This window comes from Rhopalosiphum maidis, chromosome 2 (genome assembly GCF_003676215.2).
Source record: "Rhopalosiphum maidis isolate BTI-1 chromosome 2, ASM367621v3, whole genome shotgun sequence".
Classification (NCBI taxonomy): Eukaryota; Metazoa; Arthropoda; class Insecta; order Hemiptera; family Aphididae; genus Rhopalosiphum; species Rhopalosiphum maidis.
The window spans coordinates 36,620,978-36,646,894 of NC_040878.1; the positions used below are offsets into that span (position 1 = coordinate 36,620,978).

Sequence of the window (25,917 nt, forward strand, 5' to 3'; positions counted from 1 at the left end):
TTTTTGTCAATAATAATTAAGTATAATAGTAATATAAAATAGGTAATTTTGAAAATTACACGATACAAAAAGTTTAATGTATTATGTTTTATGTTATACATATCGAAAATGATTAAAATCTATATATAATATTTGTCATAAATTATTTGAAAAAAAATTAATAGGTATACTACCTATATATTATAGTAGTTGCTATCAAACACGATGACCACCGATCAAATGATTAATGACAAATATAAACATAAAACGTAATACATTAAACTTTTTGTATCGTGTAATTTTCAAAATTACCTATTTTATATTACTATTATACTTAATTATTATTGACAAAAATTGTATATTATTATTTTATGTTTTTATATAATATTATACATATTGTAATATATTAACATAAAAATAATGTTTATATATAAATATTATTTTGTTTATAATTTTTGTTTTGGCTGAAAGAGGAATCAGTCTTTTTTAAATTTGGTCGAAAAGTGAATCGGCCAAAAAGGGAAGGGTACGTTTTTTGTCGAAAACGGCTAGCCCGGGTAAACCACAGATAGCATATCATACATCCCAATATTGTTACAGAGACGATATAACTTATAAATGGGGATAGGTAAATTGGGTCGACGATAACTTGTGTAAGCGATAAGTTGATTTCCAACTATAAAAAGGTAGTATTAGGTAAGTTGGATCCCGGTTAAATACCATTGACGCAACTAGGTCTAAAATATTAAAAACTTATAACTTAAATATTTAATATTAAATGTATACAATTTACTTTTGAATAATTCTGTTACAACAATTGTCACGTCATATTGTATAAAATGTATTTGTTCGGGCCACGAGCATATAGTACACCGCCCGGACACTAATTTATTCTACACATCGATAGATACACAAATAATAAAAAAAAAATTACAAAATATACTTTTAATATGATAACCCAATTTAAATTTATCAAGTCTTTATCATTTAAATTTTTACCGAGAACATAATGTTATAAAAACCACATATTATATTTTAATTTATATAATTTATACAATATTTATACAATAATAATTATAAAATTTGACGTACTATCATTTTTTTCTGGGATTCAACTTATCTACTAATTTTTTTTCCCGGGACCCAGCCCCAAAATGAGATAAGGTCATTTGGAACCCAATTTACCAATCTCGTTATAAATATATACTATTGCTTCATTGCTAATTTACTAGTCACGCCTCACTGCAGTTAGGTAGATATTTTTATCATTAATTCATAACTAAGTTTAAAAGCAATTGTTGCCAATTTATAATTTAATATGAAGAACTATTACTATATTATACATAGCTTATTGTACTTTATAAGACTATATATGTCACACAACTTGATGCTTAGGTATAAACAATACATACCAATTACCAATTATATTTATATTATATTTATATGCTTGGCAAAACTACCTGCAAATTGCAATCACGCGTATAGTTAAAATCTTTGTTTACCTTCGACGATATTATAATAGGTAACCAAGCATATAGACATTAGGCACTATACGTTGAAGATGTCGATGTCTTCTGAGCTAAATTTGCATGGTTCGCCGATTTCTGTATAATTATTTCTGTGTACAGTATTATACTATTGCATTATAATGACTTGTCTAAAATACGATTTATTTTTCATACCCAATCTCGAAAACGTTCCAAAGAATATAATCTTTAATTTATGATGTTTATGTGTAAGTAGAAACAGCTACCTAGCTATTATTGAGTGTATGTACTAGGAATGTATGATTATTGATAATTATTATTATTATTATGTTGAGGTTTAATGTATAATACACGCGACTGTAAATAGGACCTACTAAGCCAATGTAGAACACACTTAGCTGTCGCTTCTTTCAAGTGAGATTTATTTTTGATTTTTTCAGCGATCAAATTAAAAATTTTATTCTGCTCTAAGTTAACTTGTTTTTAGTAGATATCGTACATCACTTGAATGTTAGTAAAATCAATATCAAAAAAACCTAATCATTACACTTTTATTTTATATTATAAAAAACAATAATACTATTTGTATTTTAAATACTTTTAACAATATTATTCATACATTTCTTAAACCAATTATACCTAAATATTTTGTTACTACAAACATGTCTCACATCTCTATACTCGCCGTTACCCTGACCTAAAGGGCATATGCTGATCACTATTTGTGAGATGAAATAATTATTTTGCAATATAATAATATAATACAATATCTGACATTTTGCAGATGACGGCGTATTATAATTTTAATATTATTTAAAATATTCGTGCTTTGCCCGAATATAATGGTTCTTTTTTTCGTTTTTGAAGCTTTCCCGTTTTTCTTGTATTTTCGCGTATAATAATAATATAATATATACCTAGGCTAGACTCTCTATCACTTTCTCTCTCTCTCTTTCTCTCTTTGCAGATGTTTCTCTGTCTATCTTCGTCGCAAAAACCTTTTCACAATGCACCGGCCGAAACCTCGAGTGCCCTTATCCCGCGGCTTCTCGTCCCACTCCTACACACACGGTCATAGTAGTCATCCACTCGAAATACACACAGATCGGAAAAAATAACAGTGCGTTCGTCCCGCACAAAGCGTGTACAACGACGCAGATGTGCTTCGGATAAACCACACGAACCATATTATATATTATTATTATTACTATTATTATACATATATATTATATAATACGAGTATGTACGCGGGGGCGCGTTCGATCAATTTTCTGTCCTCGCACACATAATATATCGGTCACACGCATTTATTATCATATTTAAAACCTACAATTCCATTGGGTAGGTTTATACTGCGTCATAACATTAATATTATACATGAATACACGATACACCTTATACCACAAAATTGTCTTGGATCAGATTAGTGAATTACTGAATTAACTAGAAGAAGAATACATTCATTGGTATTAATCAATGCATTATTATATAGCTGTCAAAATTTCACCGTCAAACATAAAATAGGTATCAAGTCGAGTCCAACGTTTCAAACAAAATGTGCAACGATATTAATAATACGATTAATGATATAAGTAAACAGTGATACCTCCCTTAACGAACACCTCTCAATAGTGGACACGTCCGAATAGCGGAAATTTTTAGGGGTACTATATATTTACAACACTTTTAAACAGGAAAACCTCCAAACGTACACTTTTTTATGGTAATATAATTTTTGATTTTGATAATTTTTATCTTAAATATAAAATAATTGTGGGCTGCCTTGATATCTATCTATATCTAATCTAATCTTAGTACTATACATATTATACTATGTACATTGTACAATTATAGTTTATCTTATCCGTCCACTATCGCGTTGATAAAAACATTTTTCTAGTTTATGTTCTGTGAAGTTATCGTATTCGTACTTAGTTATGTATATGATTCCATTACATACGAAAATATTCGCAGTTAAATAATTAGAAAATGCATTAGCTAATACGCGAAATTACTATGTATCAAGAGCAAGCTAAACCAACTAATTTTTCAATAAATGTTAATTTTCGTTAATTTTTACATGCATAATAATATTTACAATTAATATTTGTAAAATATTACAAACACAATACATAGGTATATCATTATTATACGCATATTAAATAAACGTTGTACATACCTATATGTAATTATTAGTTTTTGCTAATTTTTTTCGAGAATTTTTTTCCCCTCTGAATAGCAGAAACCTCTAAATAAGAGACACAATTACGACGACCGAGAGTGTCCGGTATTTAGAGATTTCACTGTATATAATATCTAATTACTCTATCATATAGATATAATTACATCATATTTGCAACAATTATGATTATACATAATATTTTAAATCTTTTATTGAATTTTTCATAAATAATATTTGATTAATTATTAGGAACATCAAAATAAATAGGTACCTATTAATTATGTTTGACTAAAAATTTGGAACCTATATCTAATGCTTATCTAATTTGTCGATAGTGACAGTTTTTATATAACATTGAAGGGGCTATTTTCAATTTTTACCCCCACCATAATTACATTTATCAAATAAAGAATACAATTTGTATATGAACCTATATGATAAATGTCATCTAACTTTCATTTTTATTTCATAATTCAAATAGTTTAGTTTCATTGGTATCGTTATAAAGTACCAGCCTCTGAATTATACTTAACTTTAACGGCTTTAACAGTGTACAATGTACATACTATTATATAATATAATAAAAAATCCGTAGAATTGACTATATAATCTAAAAAATCTGAAATATTACTGAAGTAATAAATTTAAAGCAATTTAAGCGTTTAGTGTAATTTCAATTAAAAATATGACATGTAGAGAATGCCTAGGTAGTTGTAATTTATATAATAGATTATAATATATAATATATCTAATATAGATTAATATATAATCTATATTATACTTATAACTTATTACCTAGCTAATAATATTTAGGCGTAAATCACTAAGTACATAATAGCAGTAAACATGCATTTATTAATTTATTACATAATTAAACACCCTCGTGGAAAAATAAAATATTTAATAAGTATTACATTGCGTAATGCGTAATGTTTTTTAATATTATAACATGCTATCATTTAATATACAATATTTACAGTATAAGTACAGATTTTTCATCATTTATTATTTTAACAGTTTTAGAGTCTAATTTCTTAAAGTTTAATAAAAATAATCGGGAAAAACAAAAAAAAAATACGAAAAAAAATAAGAACATTAGTGTAAAATTAAACATAACATTTTCAACAAATATCTGCATTTATATTTGTGGACATAATAAAGTTTAAAAATATTTTAGGTCTTTTAAGTCACTTATAAATAGATATTTTAAACCTTTTTCATTTTTATTTGAATTATTATTAATAATAATTTTTTTAAGTAAAAGGTTCCTCATAAAATTGTCTTATAGCAATATTAAAAAATACTATAAATATATATATATATTAGTAACAATTTTTTTTTTTGATTGTTATTAATGTCTGATTTAAATATCAAATTTTGACGAAATCACGAATTATTTTATTTTTTCCGTCGCTGCTTAAAATCGTTTTTCACAGTATAGTACTATACATATAATGCATTCAATGGCATAGTTACAACTTTTTTTCTTTTTTTTTTGGGGGGGGGGGTGAAGTTTATTATACTATATATTATTTATATGTATAAATTAATCTTTCTATTCTTATTTGCTAAATTATCAATCCCTGGAAGAGAGTGGAACTCTTCCCTTATAAATACGCCACTGAGTGTATTTATATTTTTACGATGATTTATCATTTAATCCAAATAATTATACTCGTCATATATTTTAATATATAACAAACTGATCTAGTCAACGAATAAGTAGACTCAATACCTATTATACAGCAGAGCGATTTTTCGGATTTTTTATTTTTAGTTAATGGGAGACATAAAGTTAAACTCTGATAATCTAATGGTTTTTCTATAACTTTAGATTTTTACATCAGGAAAACCATCTTTTATAGTGATTCTTAAAAACATATAAGGTACAATTGGAAGATAGGCAACTTAATTAACATCACGAAATATTAATTATTATCTTACTGTCTATTATTTATTAGTACAGTGTTCAATTCTTCTTTATATTTAATGTTTAATATTAAAAAATATTTGTAGCTATTATCCAATTAAATATTAGTACTAGATATCTAGGAACAGAACAAAGTTAATTGTTGTTGATAAGTTGTAGTATGTAAGCCGGTGACAGAAATTCTACAATGTATTTTATGTTTTACATGTACTTACATAATATCATAGATTTTATAACTTTATATTTTATAATCAATGATAATATTAATATTATTCCAGCCATAGTTCATGATTTGTAATCAAAATGTTAAAATTAACTACTGATCATTTTAAGCATAATCGTGTTTGAAATAAATTTACTGATTACAATTTGTCACACTTTTAGATACATATTCTAAATATTAAATTAAAGTCTTCTACTTGTTTTCTCTCTGAGATCCATTCTCAACAGAATTTTACTACTTTAGCAAGTTTAACTATAATTTTTGATACACAAGTAAGTGTACCTGTGTAGAATATTACAGTTTAAAAATGCACAAATCTCAATTTAAAATTTAAATATAAAAAAAAAACAATGTAAAAACAGATAATTTCCTAACTTTAAGTTTGAATACAAATAAATTCACTTTAATCCTTAAGATAATAAAAAAATGTTAGTTCTGCTAATAAATTATGATTTCATCACCTATGTTACTAAGAACTTAAATTTGAAACCAGTACAAGAGATATTAAAAAAAAAAAAAAGTTATTGTTTACTTATAACAAATACATTAGAAATAGTAAGCATTGTCAAAAACTATGGATAAAAAATAAAAATGATAACCAAAAGTTAGTAGTATTATTCAATGTTGAATTTTATAAATTAACACCAATATTCAGATGATAATACTTCCTTCAATTATTACCACATGTATGTTAATACCCGTCAAAATTCATTAAAAATTAAGCTATGCACAAGTAATATTTCAAAAATTTAGGTTCCCAATAGAATTTTTAAAGTTACCCCTTGACCTCTTCATTCTAATTAATAAAAAAATAAATTTAATATCAAATTAATTTTGATTATAATATGATTCAAAAAGGTTTTCACATAAGTCATTTTTTCCTAATTTAAGTATATCAAGTTGAAATCTGCTGTTACATGAAATTTGGAACACTGTCTATACTTAATAAATACAAACAAAATAATTATTATAATTATTTTTATTTTAAAAAACTTCATAACCAATATACGAGTAGACTATCCATATAATTATAAAACTATTAAAAACATAACAAGTATCTTAAGTATAAAAATAATTTTTTATCAAAATATTGTCCTGTGTATAAGCTGCAAGTTTATAGAATTTATAATTCTAATATTAATAACCGCCACTAACTGGAATTGATGTACCAGTAATGTATGAACTTTTTTCAGACGCCAAAAATGTCACTACTTCAGCTATTTCTGTAAAATTAAAATTATATAATATATTAAATTATACATATTTTTATAATACAAGTTTATTTAAATTAAATAACAAAAAATTTAAGTTTTCAACATTTTTAATTTAACAGTAAATTTTAACATCAGCAAACATTATATACCGCTAACAGCATTCTAAAAACATAAATCAATGATAAATAATTCAAATATATAAACATATAATTCAAGTACACAATACTACTATATTAAATATTTATTATTATTATTATTTTTTTTTTTTTGAGACAAATTGTTGAGATATTATATTGTAATCAATTAGTAAATTATATTAAGTTAAATGTATGAGTTTTTTCATTACATATTTTTAAATTTTAAATATCAGTAAGACAGTAAAGCTACAGTTTAACAATTTTGACAACTAAATTTAAATTATTTATAAAATAATAGTTAACTATAGTATTTAAGATAACTTATTTGTTGTTATATTACATTATTTATTTATTAATTATTAATACATTTGAATTTAAAATTATTATAACATAATATTTATCATTCTATTAATAATTATTCTTATAATTTGATTGTGTATAACATTTCAAAAAATATTAATAATTAAAAATTAATATTAGTAGTATTGTGTAAAAAGTTAAGAGTTTAGTGGCAATTGTTTATTATGAAAACAATCCCAATTATTTTAAATTCCGAGTAAAAATAAATAATTAAAGAAATATATTCAATACAATAAATTAATGTTTAAAATTTAATCAAATACATTTTGATAGGTAGTATTTGATAATTGAAAAAGTATTTGAATGTCATCATTCTAATATTTTACAACATTGTCAATAGAAAAATTATAATAAATGCAATGTGTTAATATGAATTTAATAAATAAAATTACAGGCACATTTTAAAGTATAAGTAAAGAATGAAAAATAGTTGTATGTTCTAACTAATATATTATATATTCTTATAATACATAATATTTTTATTTTAGCATTTATTTTAATAAAACGGTTAAACTCTAGGAATTTAGACAGTTGTGTAGCCAACACAGATTAATAAAAATAAAAATAATATAGGTATACTTTAAAGATTAAATTAACTTTTATAATATTTATGAGCAATTATTTTATCACTGTGTACTTAAATTAAAATTAAAAATAATAATTGTTGAAATAACTAAATGGCAATGTCAGGTCAGGTAATAAAAATAAAGTGAAATTTAACAAACAATGAGTTATTTTTATAACATTTTACTGTACTCAATCATCACTCAATGACTTGTTACTTTTATAGATAAATAATAAATAGCATACATTAAAACTAAAACTAAAAAAATAAATAAATTTAAGAGTTTAATGTAATATGAACATTAATTTTATTTTCAATGTTATTTAAAAACAAAATTAATTATTATACCTACATATTTTAGTATACAGAAATAAAAATATAATTAAAAGTAGTTAGGTATTTAGATGGAGGAATCCAGCAATATTATTATTGTTAATATTATTCATTAGTAAAAATGTATTGACTTAGTTCATACATACATTTGTTTGAAGTATTATGATAATGAATATTTTTTTTTATTATTATAAATAAACAATCTATACAAATAATGTACAATAAGCTTATGTGGTAACAGAAGTCGATAATGAATATAAGTATTATATATTATTTATATCAAAAATGATTACCTTCAGAATCGGCAAATCTATTCATGGGAATGGCAGTTTTAAAAAATTCTTTTATATTCCCAGGTATCATATCAGTCATAGGAGATACTGTAAATCCTGGCAACACAGTGTTACATCTGATGTTGTGTCTAATATTAAAACAATACAATTTTAATAAAACTTAACAATTTTTATAACATTGAAATTTAACAAACCGTGCCATTTCTAATGCTACTGTTTTACTGAAGATTTCAACAGCAGCCTTGCTAGCTGAATAATTGCACTGTCCTTTATTACCACGTTGTGCGACTATACTTCCAATATTCACTATGGAACCAGATAAATTTTTCTCCACAAGTTCTTTACAAATGGTTTGGGTGATAAGAAAAGTTCCCTTTGAATATAATGATACAATTTTAATATTAACATAGGTAAATGTATAAAATATTGTAATCAGACCACCAAACTTTTCTATTACCTTTACATTAACATTAAATACACTCTCAAAATCTTGCACAGACATTTTCAACATGAAATTGTCTCTTGTAATTCCTGCAGCATTGACCACTACAGTCGGTGGTGCAGAATAATCCGTGAACACTTGTTTCAACACTTTTGTGACGGATTCAACATCGGACACATCCAATTGATAACTTTTGTGACCTTCGCCTAAAATTTGTATTGCTAAATTCTATCTCTAATAAGTTTTGAATTCTACCTGTGAGCTCTTCAACAGTGGTCTGTACATTTTTTATGTTTAGGTCGGCTGCTACGACTGTGGCACCTTCTCGAGCCATCACACGGCAAATCGCTCGACCGATACCTCCTCCGGCTCCTGCAACGATGTATGTACCAGTTTGGAAATCATTTGAACTAGGATTTTATACATTTCAACAATTTACAATCGCACTTACCAGTCACAAAAGCTAGTTTTCCTGGTAACATGTCAAGAGTATAAATGGATAACTTTGAAAAAAAATTAATTAATAAATAAAATGTCACAGCTAATACTGAAACTGAAGTTTGACGAATTCAAAAGAAAATAACAACCAGAATTCATTCTCTGGCGAACTCTGTACTGTTGATAACACCAGAACTGATAAGACTGATAAGAGCGGCCGATGAGTGGAAGGACATTTTTCAAGTACACACAATAATATAAAAATAAAAACCTTATGTTTTATTATGATATCTAAATTAAATTCAGAACAAATGCTTTAACAAGACTATATAGTAATATATACAAATATTAGTCTTTTTAAAAATAAACAGCAATTAAAAAACGTGGCTCAAGAGCTCAGAAAACATATTCTATTTCGAATAATGAAATAATGGAAAAAAAATATAATTTTTAAAAATTTGGCTCAACTATAACAACAATATTTAAACAAAAATTTAAAACAAAACGTATTAATATAAATGAAATAAATTTGTCTTTAGACAAAGGAAAAAGTAAGATAAAAAAAAAGGTACATTCAATTGACAACACAATAGGCATCATCTGTGCTCTTTCTCGTATACCCTCCGATCTTTGCGTCTCCGTCGTCCTGTATCTGGTGTCTTCGGCCGAAAGGGTGGTAACCAGTGGCGGCTCGTGTGTATGTGCACAAGTGCACGTGCACTACCTACCTAAACTCAAGAAAAATTGAAAACAAATCATAATAATACAACTAAGTACCTGTAATGTAATAAGAATTATTTTCAAAATATAAAAATATAAATTCAGAGTATTATGAAAATAATAATATTATAATATTATGTATTTATGTTTAATATTTGGATTGGGTTATTTCGACTGCTAAATGGCTGTCCGCGACGGAACGGTATCGGCGTGTATTATTATAGTAGTGCAGTTGTGCACACAATCATTGTGCACATTTGTACAGTGTAAAAATTGAAGCAAGTCGATACACGCAGCCCGCGTTGTAATGGAGTTGGTGTGCACATTTGTTTGTGTGCACATAACCAATTAAATTATTTTCAGCGAATTATTTTCGACGTCGCCGCGTCGCTGAGCGTCGGCATCGGCATTATTATGTTATTATAGTTTATTTTTACTCTCATTAATTTATTATATTATTTCGATTATCAGCTGATAATATTAGCTAGTCGATCATTATCGGAAATTCAAAACATTATTAATCGTGACCATCGTGTTTCTGTTTATTATCGACGACCGACATTAACGTATATTAATATATTATTACTCGTGTATTTGTTTTCAATTTTTAAAATGAACTCAGTACAGCAATTAATACTGCAATGTAATTTTTCATCAATCTCGTTGGAGAAAAAGATGGAAATAAAAAATAAAGGTAGGCCTACTCCAGATTTAAATATTAAACAAATTACTAAATGTAAAACGAGAGATTATGTAAGACAATTTAAAAATGATATATATAAAACTAATGACTGGATTTGTGGTTGTTCAGAAACAAATCGTTTGTATTGTTTTCCCTGTCTACTTTTTGGTCAAAAATCTAATGATGCCGCTTGGGTAAAGAATGGAATAAACGATTTAATTCATTTAACTTCTAAAATCAAAACACACGAAAAATCAATGACACACATAAATTCTCAATTAAATTTAAAACTATTAGGGAAACAAGACATAAGACAACAACTTTCTAGTGCATATCGGTTGAATATCAAACAATACAATGAAAAAATAAGTCATAATCGTTATATATTGAATAAAATCATAAATTGTATTAAATTTTGTGGAGCATTTGAGCTTGCACTCCGAGGTCACGATGAAAAATCAAATTCAGAGAATCCCGGCGTATTTCGAGGTCTTATAAACTTTAGTTCAGAGTTAGATTCGGTACTAAAATGTCATATTGAGAACTCTTCGGTATTTAAAGGTTTATCCAAATCAATCCAAAATGATTTACTAGAATGTTGTTTAGCTGTATGTCAACAAAGAATTAAAAATGAAATGAAACAAACAGAATATATTTCTGTAATGGCTGACGAAACAACTGACGTATCTGCTCAGTTTCAATTGTCAATAATATTTAGATATTTACTATCGGATGGAACACCAGTAGAAAGATTTTGGGGATTTTTCAATCCTACTGGACACGATGCGAAATCGTTGTCTGAATGTATAATATTTAATTTGGAAAAAGTCCTAGAGTCACCAGATATGTTGATTTGTCAGAGTTACGACGGCGCAAACGTGATGAGTGGACGTCTCAATGGTGTACAAAAAATAATAAACAATAGCTATAAAAATGCACATTTCATACATTGTTATGCTCATCAGCTTAATTTAATTTTAATTCAAGCAACTTCACAAAATCATGAGATAAGAATTTTTTTTTCAAACCTAACTGATATAACCAATTTTTTTTCCAACAGTCCGCAGCGGGTTACGGTTTTAGATAAAATTTTTAAACACAGAGTTCCTCGATCATCTAATACTAGATGGAATTTTAAAAGTCGAATAGTAAATACTGTGTATGAGAATCTTGAGTCGTTAATTGAATGTATGAAAGAAATTGAATCAACATTCAATCAAACCATAGCAATTAATCAAGCTGGAGCTTTGCATCGGATGTTAATTGACGATAGATTTATATTTTGGTTAAGAGTGTTTCATTCTTTAATGCCTCATGTTGATATTTTATATAATCAACTACAAAAACCAACTATGGATCCTGTAGAACTTTCAAAGGCAATTTTTCGGTTCGAAGAAAATATATTAAAAGAAAGACAGAATATTGATAACATCTTTGAAACTTCTCAAAATCATCCAACGAAAAAACGAAAACATGATGATACTATTGAAACAAGAAAAATCGCTGCAAAAGAAGTATGTGACATTTTTATTGTCAACGTTAAAGAACGGTTTGATTATAAAAACCACTTAAATGCTTCGCACCTATTTTTATCTACCAAATTTCTTATGTACGAAAATAACTTCCCAGGTGACCATTTTAATAAAACAATTGAAGCATATCCTTTTTTGGATGTTACTAAACTTAAAACTGAACTACAACTGTTCTACAAAAGAACCGATTTCCGTGATATCAATTCATCAGTTCATTTATTGAAATTTATAATTGAAAATAATTTAATACATATATTTTCTGAAAGCTACAAACTTTTAAAAATAATTTCAACTATTCCAATGACTACAGCTGAAGCCGAAAGGTCGTTTTCTACATTGAAACGTATTAAAACATTTTTGAGAAATTCAATGACAGAAGATCGACTTACAGCACTAGCTATGTTATCGATCGAAAAACGGATGATCAACAACATTCCAAACTTCAACGAAGAAGTAATAAACAGATTTGCAGAAAAAAAAGAGAGGAGAATCGATTTAACATATAAATATGTACCTGAAATATAATAATTTGTATCTACTTTGTCATAGTTTTTTACTTGAAAATGTATTATTACTATTATTATTATTATGTATTTACTATTATTATAGGTACTTGACACTTGTAAAAATAGGTATAAGCAAAAGAAAAAGTAATTTGTAAATAACTAAAATTTATAAACAATATTATTTAATACAATTTATAATATATATATATATATATATATATATATATTATATTGGTTATATTTTTTTTGGATGTGCACTACTTCATTAAAAACCCACGAGCCGCCACTGGTGGTAACCAAGACCCACGCACCCTAATCACATGGGGTGCAACACACACACTTACACACCGCAAAACCCGCCTGACGCTTTTTCACTTCGCAACAAATCTCCGTCGGCGAGAATGAATTGCGGTATATGCACACCCGGATCTAGCTAAACGACCAGCCCGACCAGGTCCCCAAACATATTCCTCATTTCTGCTCCTTTGATCGAAATTGAGTCCTTTAAAGTCACCTCTGTGTCGCCATTAGGTCTGTCATTGGAAATTATGTCAGCAGTCATTCTTTGTTATTCGACAGTCGACTCGACCGACAGCGCTAGTTTCCTGCAACTCGTCGATCACATCGTCAACGTGAGCTTATAAGTTCTTCAATTATTGCTTGTATAAAAAATATTTCGATGTCGATGATTCGTGCCATATTATTCTGTTGTGTGATTATAGTGAGTGTGTTGTAAGTATAGATAGTTTAATATATAATTTTAATAATATTATATTTGTTTGTAACATACGTGTATAATATTATTATGTAGGTAAATATAAACCAATGTAATAAAATTAATATATCACATTTTATTGGTACATTTTTTAAATGAATATTTTATAATTCACAAGGTACAAAGAGTAATACAAAATATATCTTTACGCCAGGGGCGAATTTGCGTATAGACAACCTAGGCACGCAGGGATATTAAGGTATACGAGATTTTTATTTTAATTTACCTCGATTAAATTAGCATGTAAACTCAAAAATGTGAAAAGGGAAAAATATGCAATTGCATAGAAATCCGTGCTCTAGTTCTACTAGAGAGCTATACATAAAATATAATTATATATATTATAGAGCCTTAATTCTACATAATATATGTGGTGAGATGTATACAGTGACCCATAAACAGAGGTACACATATACTATAATACAGCGATTCTTAACCTGTTGTAGAACACGGACCCCCGATGAAAGATTTTTAGAAATCGCGGACCCCCTACCAATTTTTTGTTAAATATCTTTTTTTTAACATCTGATGTTATCATTACCGAAATTATAATTATTTTATTTGACATATTATAGAAGTAGACATAAAAAAAATACACATTTATAATTATTTTTATTAAACTTAATTTTTCATTAAATTGCAATATAAATTATTTTATTTTTAATATTCTTAAAGTTGATGTGGACCCCCAACATGAGTATCACGGGCCCCCAGGGGGCTGCAGACCACAGGTTAAGAACCACTGCTATAATATATATACTACATTGTGTTACGTATGTTTCATCTTAATGGGGTTAGCCATCTTTTCTCCCTGTATCTTCGATAGACGGGAATATGGTCAATCTTACAGTATCTGAACACCATTATCGGTACTCGTATATGTTTAAGAACAATATCACTATTTTCGCGGAATCCAATAAGCTGTAAATAATAATATATACTATTTATATCTCAGACCTCTCCATCCTCCCGCCACCGCTGTTATTGATCAAGGTGATTGACATCGCTATCCCGAATGTTCGTCGACGATCATAATACCAATTTTATTGTTCATTCGCGTACAGCTTGATAATCTAGTTTATGAAACTGCATCGACTTTCAGGAATTATATTCATCGCATGTAGATCGTTATACCTAACCTAACGACGGGTGGCTGCATTCATTTATTCAATGTTTGATGATATTTCCTACGTCCATAGGTACTTTAATATGATGCGATATTGTACTTAGTAGTTATAACGGTCATTTATAGAGGTTAAAACACGTCCACGAAAAGTAAACTATAAGGCATTAAAAAGTGGTTTTTAAAATAAAACACAAATTTAAAGAGAACAATATTAGTTTGTTTGATGGTTTATAGTTTTTACAAGTGTGCACTGTGCACATATACAGTCCTCTATATATACTAGTGTATTACAGAGTATATTTATTAATTTATTATTTAATAATATTTAAACTGAACATAACATTTTTTGTTTTTCTCAAACAGAATTTATATAAAATACACATGTAACACAGTGTCTAATAATTTAAAATCTGAAATTATTTATTATGTTATTCACACTATAAACAAATACATAATTCACAGAAGTAAAAAAACATATATTATCCTTTATGATTTTATTTTTATGACTTCTTTGTACAAAATTAAATTGTGAAAAAAAAAATTAAATTGACTTTATTTTACTTTCAAACGTCCGAGTATTAAGTATAATTATTAATTAAAAGTATTCACACAAGTGTATGTATATATATATATAATATAACTAATAAGTATTCACTGATTGTGTACAAAAACTACGTTAAACATTAAAATTCATATTTTATCAATGTACAAATAACATATTAAAGGTGCGGTTAATTTTTAGTAATCCTATAACAAAAACTAGTAGACAAAATAATATTTAGGAATTTGTTAATACTTTAAAGTGTTCAGCAGATTGAGAAGCATGTGTTATTGGAGCTGAATTCTGCATATCAGATCGATCTAAAATAGCATCCAATTCTTCATCAGACAAAACTATAGAAACAAAATAATATTAACAAAAAAATTAGACAATAAACACATAAAACTTATATTTAAAATACTTACTAAATCCATTTGGTTGCATTGTTTTAGTGTATTCTGATGATTTCAATAAATTCATAAGTTCTTCAATACTTGACAAAGTAAGTGTGGTAGTTCTACTAAATGAACCTACAATTGGCAAAACTTTTATATAAGTATATGATAAAGATTTTCATTCAGTTATAAAATACATTTTTCTAAGAATATTTTGTTAAATAGAAATAACAATCTACTAAAACAAACAAGTTTTTATTTTAATCTGTTAAATAAGAACGTCATAAATTTAAATTAATTAATAATGAATTAGAATTTTGAGTATATTCTAAAAACTACTACTTTTTTAAAATTAAAAATTAAATTTATGTTAATTAATAAAAAATTGAAACTGGAAAAAATAGATTTATTTTACACTTAAAAACGCTTTAATTATTATTAAATATTAATACTAGTTCTGAAAACAAAAAAAATATATTATTATTTATAGCCAACTTTGATTTGACAAATTGTTATTTAATTTAAACATTAAACAAAATAATTGTTAGAATCATATAAAAATTAAACAAATAATACAATATTATTTTACCACTGCCAATGATCATTTTTTCTAGTTTTCTTTTTGCTGTCGCAAAATTCAATATTCTTTCATCAATAGTATTCTTAGAACAAAAACGATATACAACAACAGGTTTATTTTGGCCCATTCTATGACATCTATCTTGAGCTTGTAAGTCAACTTGTGGATTCTGAAATATTATTACTTATGTAATTATAAATTAACTTTAGTTATTTTTCTTCTGTGATTTTTAAGATTCATTTCCAACACTTATACTTTTATTTTAACTGGTCAACAAAAAAATCTATATCTTCAAAACACACGCTACATGCTGTAGAATAACCAGTTGGCTATTAGGTAACCTAATCTTTAGGTTTGGGACTGGGGGCTATATATTGTTTTATCATAATTAAATAACATTGATGAACGATTATATTTTTTTCCCATAAAAAATGATTATTAAAAATTAATAGAATTTGGAGAGTACTTGACAACATACTACAACCAATTTATACTCTGTCTAGCAAAAGAATACACCACAAACTGACCAAAATCAGTTTTTTTACGCATTCCAAAATGATATTCTGCATAGAGGAACCGGTTTTAGATAGTAGTGATACGGGGTATATACAGTATAGGCGTGTTGTCTTGCTGGACAGAGTTTATTCAACCTTATTCAAAAATAAATCAAAAGCTTGTAAGTCTAATTTGGACTATTAGAAGCAATATTTGACGGCTAAAGCAAGGTTTTTTGAACTTCAAAAAAAGATAACATATCTCATCCATTAATACTAATATGATATTATGTTTTGATCTGTAAGAATTTAAAATATGATATATCTAATGCTTGAAAGGATTTACGATTTAAAAAGATTTATTTCTGCTGGCTTAATATATTTGGCACATGTTTAGAATGTAACGTCTTACATAATGTTTGTCTAGCTGGTATAAGTTACTGAGAACAGGTGTTTAAGGAACCAATATGAAGCCAGTTGTGCGTAACAGACGCTAAATGGTCCGCCATCCGGTCATGATCTTAACGTGTGTCGAGTATAAAATCTAACAGTAAAATTAATAAACTAACAAGAAATCAATACTCGACAATTGAAAGCTTATTGTATGCGCTAACATTTTTTATACAAGGCTACAAATAACCTATGCAGTGCTTTATTTTCTACAGTAGAGAGCATTATTTCTATTTACATCTGTACTATATCATTAGAACTTATAAGATCTTTAACAGAATAACTTAAATTTAAAAACTGATTTATGAAGGTCAGACTGAACTAAACCTATTTCAGTCACTGTCCTTTGTTACTTTTCTATGAGAATTAATTTTTTCAAAAAACCCATACCCAGTCACTGTCAAATAAAATAACAGTATCCGCTGATGTTAAATTTAAACCAAGTCCACCTGCACGTGTTGATATCATCATCAAAAAACAATTTGGATCACTGTTAAATGTTGTCATTGCATCAACTCTTGATTGAATATTCATAGTTCCGTCCAATCTGGTAAATGAAAATTTACGAAACATCAAAAATTCTTCAATTACATCCATTAATTGTGTCATTGTAGAAAATAGCAACACCTAAAATTTTAAAACATACTGTTAACAGTAAATATATATTTTTCTTTAAGTATTAAATCTTTAAAAATTTAGCTATAATATTATTCTAAAATACTCTTCATTGTGTATCTTTAAGATGGACAGCTAGTATAATTGTATTTACAATTTAACACATGTGTAACATTATTAAAACATTTCCATATTTTTCCATTGTAATTTAACAACTGTTGAAAATCATCTATTATAAGTTATAACTATTATAAAGAATAACATTATCTATTTTGTGGAAGATTTTTTAATATATTGATTTTTAAATTATTAATAATTAAAAGTAACTAAAATATTAAAAAGCATATGACAAAACAATGATAATATTGTTTTTTAAAATTGTTTTAACAAGTTATACCTTAATTTCAATTATCTAATCAAAATAAGTGAAACAAGTAGATAGGCTTATAATTTTAACAATATTCTATATATATATATTTAAGACAAACATTTTTTTACTGGTACGCCTTCTTAACACGTTGACTGCCATGCGGCCACAAGAATTTTTATCATGAGTACGCTAAGCACATTTTTCAATGTCATTATAAATTTGTACATATACTATTGAATTTGAAAAAAAATGTCAAAATTATGTTAATTACATCAAAAAAATTGCAATTATTCCTGCTACATCACAGCTTATTTTCTAGATCATTATTGTAGCACCACAGAAAAGTCAATAATATAAATTTAAATTAATTTACGGCAGCCTGCGGCTGTATGGCCTCCTACAAATGATATGGTACGGCAGCCGGCGGTCTAAAAATTATCAATACCTAATTATTTTTATATGGACGCTGGCGGCTGCATGGCAGCCAACGTGTTAATATTCTTTATTTAAAATTTTATAAATGAGCATTCAATATTATCAATAGATTATTTAATATTAATAAAACATTATTAAGGTATTGTACCTTATGACCAAGTATTCTCAATTTTGTTAACATAGCATCAAGTAACTGAAATTTACCACTGACTTTAACTATGTTCTCATTAACCAATAATTTGTTTTCGCCAGGAATTAAAGGCATTTGAATAAGGTACGGATGATTAACAATTTTCTTCAATTGCATAAATGTGTTTTGCATACAAACTGAAATAGCAATACTTTTATCTTCTGGCCTAAAATAAATTATAATAAATTAATCATCTAATATTAATTCATAACTCCTAATAATTAGTTGCTAGACACCAGTATTTAATTTAATGTTACAGATAAGTTGTCTATACAGCAAAAACTAACATTACAAAATATATCTGTAAGTAATAGACTTACAACTTACTATAATTATAAAATTATCAAGAACAAATCTGACAAAGAAAGTTTAAGAGGACGCTACATTCACGTGTGTTTTCTCTATCTTATAAAAGTAAAACAGTAAAAACTGTTTTGTGTGGGATAGAATCACTGTAGTGATAATTAAGACTCCAAATCGATATACAATATAATTGAGAACATTATCCGTGAAATAGTTTTTATGATTTTTTTTTTTAATATCGCTGATATGAAAAAAGCTCTTACTGTTTAAATCCAAAATTTTTGAACTTGAATAATGTTTTTTGTAGTTCCAATATTGAAAAAATAAAAATGATCTTTCACAGTCTAAGTTCTCCTTTTTAGGAGATAGGAAATTTCTCTTCTTAGTTATGACTGTAGCCTTCTCATGCAAAACAGATTTTGCTATGTTTTACATTTGTTAGATGGAGACAACACATGCAGGTGTAGCGTAATTTTAATATATTTCATAATAACTTCAATTACAAAGTATATAATATTCAAAGTACAGCAATAATATTTAAAATATTTTATACTTACTCCTTTTCAGGTAAATCTACCCTAATAGCATTAAGATCAGTGTATTTTACTATGCTTTCCACACATCTTCTCTTACTTTTTACTTCTAGAATAAGATCAGAATCCTAAAAATTGATGATAAATTTGTATAATAATTATTATTAAAATTAGTATTATTAATATTAGTTTAATGTAAAAAGAAAATAATTATTGGTTTTAAAATGGGTTCTATTATCATTCTAGACTCTAGAGTAATAGGGTACAAAACAGTTATACAAATTTGATTTAAACAAATAACTACAAATAAGAGTATTATTTTAAAAAAGCTTAACTTTTGTAAACGTATTTTGAGGCACAAGATTGAGAAATGAAAATGTCAATGTTAGGAAAGTTCTTTTTAAAAAATAAGTTTTATAGAATAGAAACTTGTTCCAAATTCTTGTTCCTTAATGTGCAAAGCAACATGTTTATTGTTTCTTTTTTATTATTATTAAAAAAATATTTAATAACGTAAGCTTAAAAATAATAAAAACTGTGTCAAATAGAAATGCAATGCATTATGTATATATTAAAAAGAAACAAATATATTCCACAAAACTTTAATTTTTTTTTGTTTTTTAGGAAATAATTCAATGTTTCATTTCTTAAAAAGGAAACTTTTTCCATTAATCAGTTTACATTTGAACTTAGTTTACCCTAACAAAAAAATATGTAAATACAGACCCAAAACCACAATTATGAAAAATATTTTTGAAAAATAAATACATTTTTATTAGTTTTTTAAGTATCATTTATCACAAAAATAAAAATAAAAATACCTTTTCTTTATTCAGTAATATTTCCATTTGCTTGTTCAATGTAGCTTCATATAATACTTTTTGTGTTTCTGTAAGTGGAGCATAAATAACTATTTCTTTCTTAGGTGGGAGCTTTAGATCAGTATCTTTTTTTTCTCTTCTCAAAATAAAGGGTTTTAATATCTATAATAAAATGCAATGGTTAATGTTTCATATTATTTTTATTGAAGAATTAGTACTGGTCTAAACCATTTACTAATTAATGCCAACCCAGAAGATATTTCCTAGCTAATAATTGTTCTTGTATTTTTTTTTTATTGTGTACCATCTACCATAGAAAAAAAAGTAGCAATAATGTTAAATTCTAGACTAATTATTTAATAGATAATAAGTAATAAATTATTGAACTTAAGACTTTTGGAATATGTATAATTGAAATAATAAAAATACTAAATAACTAATAAAAAAAAAAATATTTCATTACATTCTATTCACAATTTTTTTTTTTAATTTGCTGATAAATTTAATATTTGTCATTTCTACACTTTTAATATTTCATCTTTGTTCAGTGTTAAGTATGAATTTGATTACCTTTAAGATTATATCTAATAACTCATCCTTTTTGGCCATATTGATAATTTTGTCATTAGAATCAAAGAACTTATCAATAACAAACCAAGAATTAAAATCTTCTAATTGATCAAAAATTTTGGGCATTAACCAATTCAATAACGACCATAATTCTGACATATCATTTTGAATAGGTGTTCCTGTAAGTATGAGCTTATTGGTGCAATTAAATTCACGTAGGCACCTAAAAATATTAGTTATATTATTCAATATTTTTTTTTTTATAAATCAACCATTTAAGTATATTTAACTCACTTAGATATATGAGCATTAGCATTTTTCACTTTTTGTCCTTCATCAATTGTAATATATTTCCAATTAACTTTTTTCAAAAATGCTATGTCACGACGCACAACATCATAAGTAGTTATTATAACTGGTTGACAATTTAAGTTAAGAACTTTTTTAGTTTTATTGAAATTTGGTCGCAATGCAATGCGTTCACTTTCTGTACCATGGTATAAAACAGTTGGAAGCTATGATAAAAGAGTATAAATATCTATCTTTAAAATAATAAATTTAATTAATTACCTTAGGTGAAAATTTTGAGAACTCTGACAGCCAGTTGGGAATAGTAGACAGCGGTGCAATGACAAGAAATGGTCCAGTTATTCCCATTTCCAAAAGAAAACAGTAGAAAGCTATAGTTTGTATAGTTTTACCAAGTCCCATTTCATCAGCTAAAATGCCATTTAAACCATTTTCATACAAGGTCTAAAAAAAAGGTTGTAAGATAAAAAAATTTTTTGTATGTATGGTTGTATAAATCTTATAAAATGTAAAGAGGATGTTGAACCATCATGTATCATCTGTCTTACTAACACTGCAATATCAAAATATATGTTCGGCAGTTTTAATTTTGTACATTTGGCTTGAATATTAGAATGAAATGATCTATGATCAAACTTGAATGTTAGAACAATATTTGTATTCTCTCAGCAGTTTTTTTTTTTAAATTTTTAAATGAATTGTAAGCATTTATAAATATTAATCATCTTGCTTATAAATTAAAATATTGCTAAAAACCAACAGGAGAATACAGACAATGTTCTTACCTTTGAACTTAATAATAGGTTATTTCACCCTAATATTTAAGCTAAGCTCAAAAAATAGAAACTGTAAAATGTATATTTTGGTATGGTAAAACGAAGATGCCAATGCAAGTACAAAATTTTCTTAAGAAATATGTTTCTAATTAATTATCTTAATAATAAATATGTATTATAAATTAAAATTCATACTCTAATCCATAAGAGACCTTCAATTTGGTGGTCTTTAAGATTTCCGTTGAATAATTTTGGTTGTTGAAATAAGCTTAAATAATACTCTTCTTCGTTTACATCCTAAACATCAATACTGAATATTAAACATGAAGTTAAGTTTAACCAATTTATAGATCAGATGAAAACAATACTATAATTATAATTTTAACTAAAGAAGAATGTTCAAAAGATAGCTATAAATAATTAATCATCTATAAAAATATACATTCAAATATAAACAATATATTTACTTCAACTGATTGGTTATTTGTAGTTTTAGTCAATTCATCTTTAGAATTAGGCACATTTTCTTTCATTTTTTTAGCTTTATTTAGTTCTTTTCTAAAAAAACATAATACAATTAATTTATTAATTGAAACAACATATTATCTTGTAATTGTAAATATGTATATTAATAGTATTTAAATTGTATTAATATTCTAGTCATAAAAAATCTATTGAATAATAAATTATAATTAACTAAACTTTATATACTTACTTAATAATTTGAAGTTTACATTTTTTTAATCTGGATTCAAAAAGATTAGATAATTTAATACTACTTTTCAACAGTGTAAGTAAATTTTGAAATCTTTCTTTTCTTTTTTTTTCATCTAAATCATCAACCTAATAAATAATTAAAAAAATAATTTGTAATTGAAATGAATAAATATTAAATTTCTATATGCATAAAATCTAAATTATATTTGGTTTGAAATTGGATTTCATTTCTATTCCAATTCCTTACAGCAAGAAATTAAGATAAAATTATTTACCAAAGCTTCTTCATCTTTTCTTGTATGATCTTCATTTAGACGCTGCTCTTCCAATAATAATTCTTTTGGAAAAAACCCAATGTCTAAAACAATATTATAAATTTAATATTTTATGAATCAAGTTAAATATAATTTTTTTTTTTTATTACAAACTATTAAAATATAAAAAACAAAGTAAATTTATATTGAAAATCAACAAACAATTGTTGTACAGAATTTTTATGGAATTAATTTAAATTATTGTTTTTAACTTTATATAAAATGTGAAAATGCAAACATTATAATAGTTTGAAATAATATTTGGTTAATTTAATAAAAGCATTTTTATTAAATATTAAGTATCAGATACACTTAAAAAATATTTTTAGTTTTAATTTAATTTAGAAACTTCTTACTTGATATATCAATATCTTCATTGATATTATTATGGTTTTCATGTTCATTTATGTCATATTTTGTTTTGTATAACTCATCTTCTTCTTTAACTAAATAAAACAATGACAATTACTTTTAAACTAAAATTGTAATAAAATATAATACTTAAAATGCAGATTCTATAGTAATTGAACATATTTTATTATTCCTTTTATTGTTATTTACATACAATGAAAACTGTTCTTTATAACAAAATATTATATGATTAAGTATTTAAAATTAATATAATTCTAAAAAAAAAAACAAATAAGAAAGCTATTATTTTTTTGAGTTTACAATATTAAATAATTATGATCTTGTTCTAAGACTAATTAAATAATTGCAACGTCACATAATATTTCCAATAATTATGTTAAATTGCATTAATAAATATATAGTAAAAATATTCTTAACCAAACATAACTATAAGCTGTAAATTCAACAAATAACTATTCCAAAATCCCCAGGTGACTCTTCGATTTAATGGATAAAGCAGAAATTTTACCAATGATAATTTTAAATGATAAAGATAGGAATTGATCGAATTAAGAGTTAGGACAATACATACTACATAGATTAATTTTTAGTAAAATTTAGTCTTTAAAAATTGTTCACTTCAATTCTCCTCACTATCTTATATTTTTATTTATATAAACTAATAGAGGTAAAATATTTTAAATATTGAAGCTGTCAAGTGACACAGACACACAATGACGAAATTTAAGGTGTAACACGCATTGTGTTAAGATACTAATAATTTATTGGGTTAATTTATAAGTTAAAAATACCAAAAATTGAAAATAATGTAATATCTAATTATGGACGATTTAAAAACCATCTAAATAATTAGTTATAACTAAACATTTTTTTATTTCTAATTTTCTTCGATCTTACCAATTTCTACACTGTCTTGACCATTTAATTTCAATTGTTCACTCATTTTTCTTTCTTGGTTCATGTCATTTTCCATTATTATATAATTGGTTTAATTTCAATTACCACATTTTCCGTATGAACTGTAATAAATCATATATAGTATTAGTGATTAAATAGCGATTTATAATTAAACGAATTAAGACGGGCAATGTTGAATATCCAAAATTCTCCATGGCTCAACTTTATTAAGACTACACTAGTTAGGACAAATTTTTAAAAAATAAAACATAAATTTTTTTAATTTATTGATAACTTATATTGTAAATACTTACATTTATAAACATGAATTGTAATTTCGAATTTCGAAGAAATATAATTTTTAACTAGCTACTGAAAAACCATTAACAACGTTAAGTTATAACTACTATCATGGAACTTTAGTACCATCGAATATTTGAATAAATACGAATCATGAGATCGCGAGTAGGAAATAAGGGGTGATTCGGTGATTGCCGATGGGAGAACAACGAAAACAGCAAACAAATTAAACAAGAATTGGTTATCTCGAATTTGGAGGGAAAATGATGCGGTCCAGTATCACATGTAAATAATTTACCTTGTCATACGTATAACCATAGAACAGTGACCAAAAATATTATGTTTAACCATAGAGATATACAGTGTTCCGCGAGGATTTACCCATTGCGATATCTCCTGAAATAATGGAGATATCATAATTCTGGTTTTTTAATAAGATTCACTGGGACAAGGACTACAAATATTTCATTTTTTAATTTATTTTAATGTTTAAGTATAAAAGTTAAAAAATGTATTTTTTTTATTTAATCATTTAAAAAAAAAAATTGAAGATAGCCATTTTGTAGTTTTTTTTTTTAAAAATATCGACGTTTTAACATTTTAATTTCATCAATTTCCTGATTTTTAATATTTTTTTCCAGTTTCGAAAAAACTGCGGACAAAACACCTTTTTTTACTAAATTCAAAGTAAACAAAGTACATTTGTTTTATCTATTTATTATAATTAATATAATATAACCGTATTTAATATTAGGTATAACAAAAATGTACATATTGATATTTTGTACAATAGTTATTGACTTTATTTAAAAATTTAACAATGCTGAAGAAATAAAATATGACGTTTATTGCGAGCCACACTGAAACCCGTTCGCCAGCCGTACGAGCAGGCCACATGTTTGATACAATGATACCACTATCGTAATAAATAATTCGCAGTTTTTTCAAAACTAGAAAAAATATTAAAAATCAAGAAATTGATGAAATTAAATTGTTAAAACGTCAATATTT

General features: G+C 25.8%; 3 protein-coding genes across 3 annotated transcripts; 1 reads left to right on the forward strand and 2 right to left on the reverse strand.

Moving 5' to 3' along the window:
* Positions 1–6,795: 6,795 nt before the first annotated feature.
* Positions 6,796–9,760, reverse strand: LOC113551586 (estradiol 17-beta-dehydrogenase 8). Its single transcript, XM_026953906.2, has 6 exons — positions 9,597–9,760; positions 9,401–9,517; positions 9,161–9,351; positions 8,898–9,076; positions 8,704–8,831; positions 6,796–7,024 (listed from the first exon to the last, which is right to left on the reverse strand). The coding sequence occupies exons 1-6, from the start codon at positions 9,625–9,627 to the stop codon at positions 6,939–6,941; spliced, it is 732 nt and encodes a 243-aa protein (XP_026809707.1). The 5' UTR covers positions 9,628–9,760; the 3' UTR covers positions 6,796–6,938.
* Positions 9,761–10,978: 1,218 nt separating this feature from the next.
* On the forward strand, positions 10,979–13,042 carry LOC113552452. Its single transcript, XM_026955331.1, has 4 exons — positions 10,979–11,039; positions 11,409–11,832; positions 12,046–12,710; positions 12,828–13,042. The coding sequence occupies exons 1-4, from the start codon at positions 10,979–10,981 to the stop codon at positions 13,040–13,042; spliced, it is 1,365 nt and encodes a 454-aa protein (XP_026811132.1).
* A 2,438-nt stretch (positions 13,043–15,480) lies between these two features.
* On the reverse strand, positions 15,481–25,163 carry LOC113552349 (lymphoid-specific helicase-like). The gene is made up of 17 exons (XM_026955206.1): positions 24,921–25,163; positions 24,607–24,728; positions 23,694–23,783; positions 23,299–23,381; positions 23,022–23,149; positions 22,774–22,864; positions 22,502–22,603; positions 21,792–21,974; positions 21,516–21,736; positions 21,222–21,444; positions 20,652–20,813; positions 19,855–19,958; positions 18,953–19,160; positions 17,775–18,011; positions 16,450–16,609; positions 15,891–15,995; positions 15,481–15,818 (listed from the first exon to the last, which is right to left on the reverse strand). Exons 2-17 carry the CDS (start codon positions 24,680–24,682, stop codon positions 15,703–15,705), a joined length of 2,289 nt encoding a protein of 762 aa, XP_026811007.1. The 5' UTR covers positions 24,683–24,728; positions 24,921–25,163; the 3' UTR covers positions 15,481–15,702.
* Between the last annotated feature and the right edge of the window lie 754 nt (positions 25,164–25,917).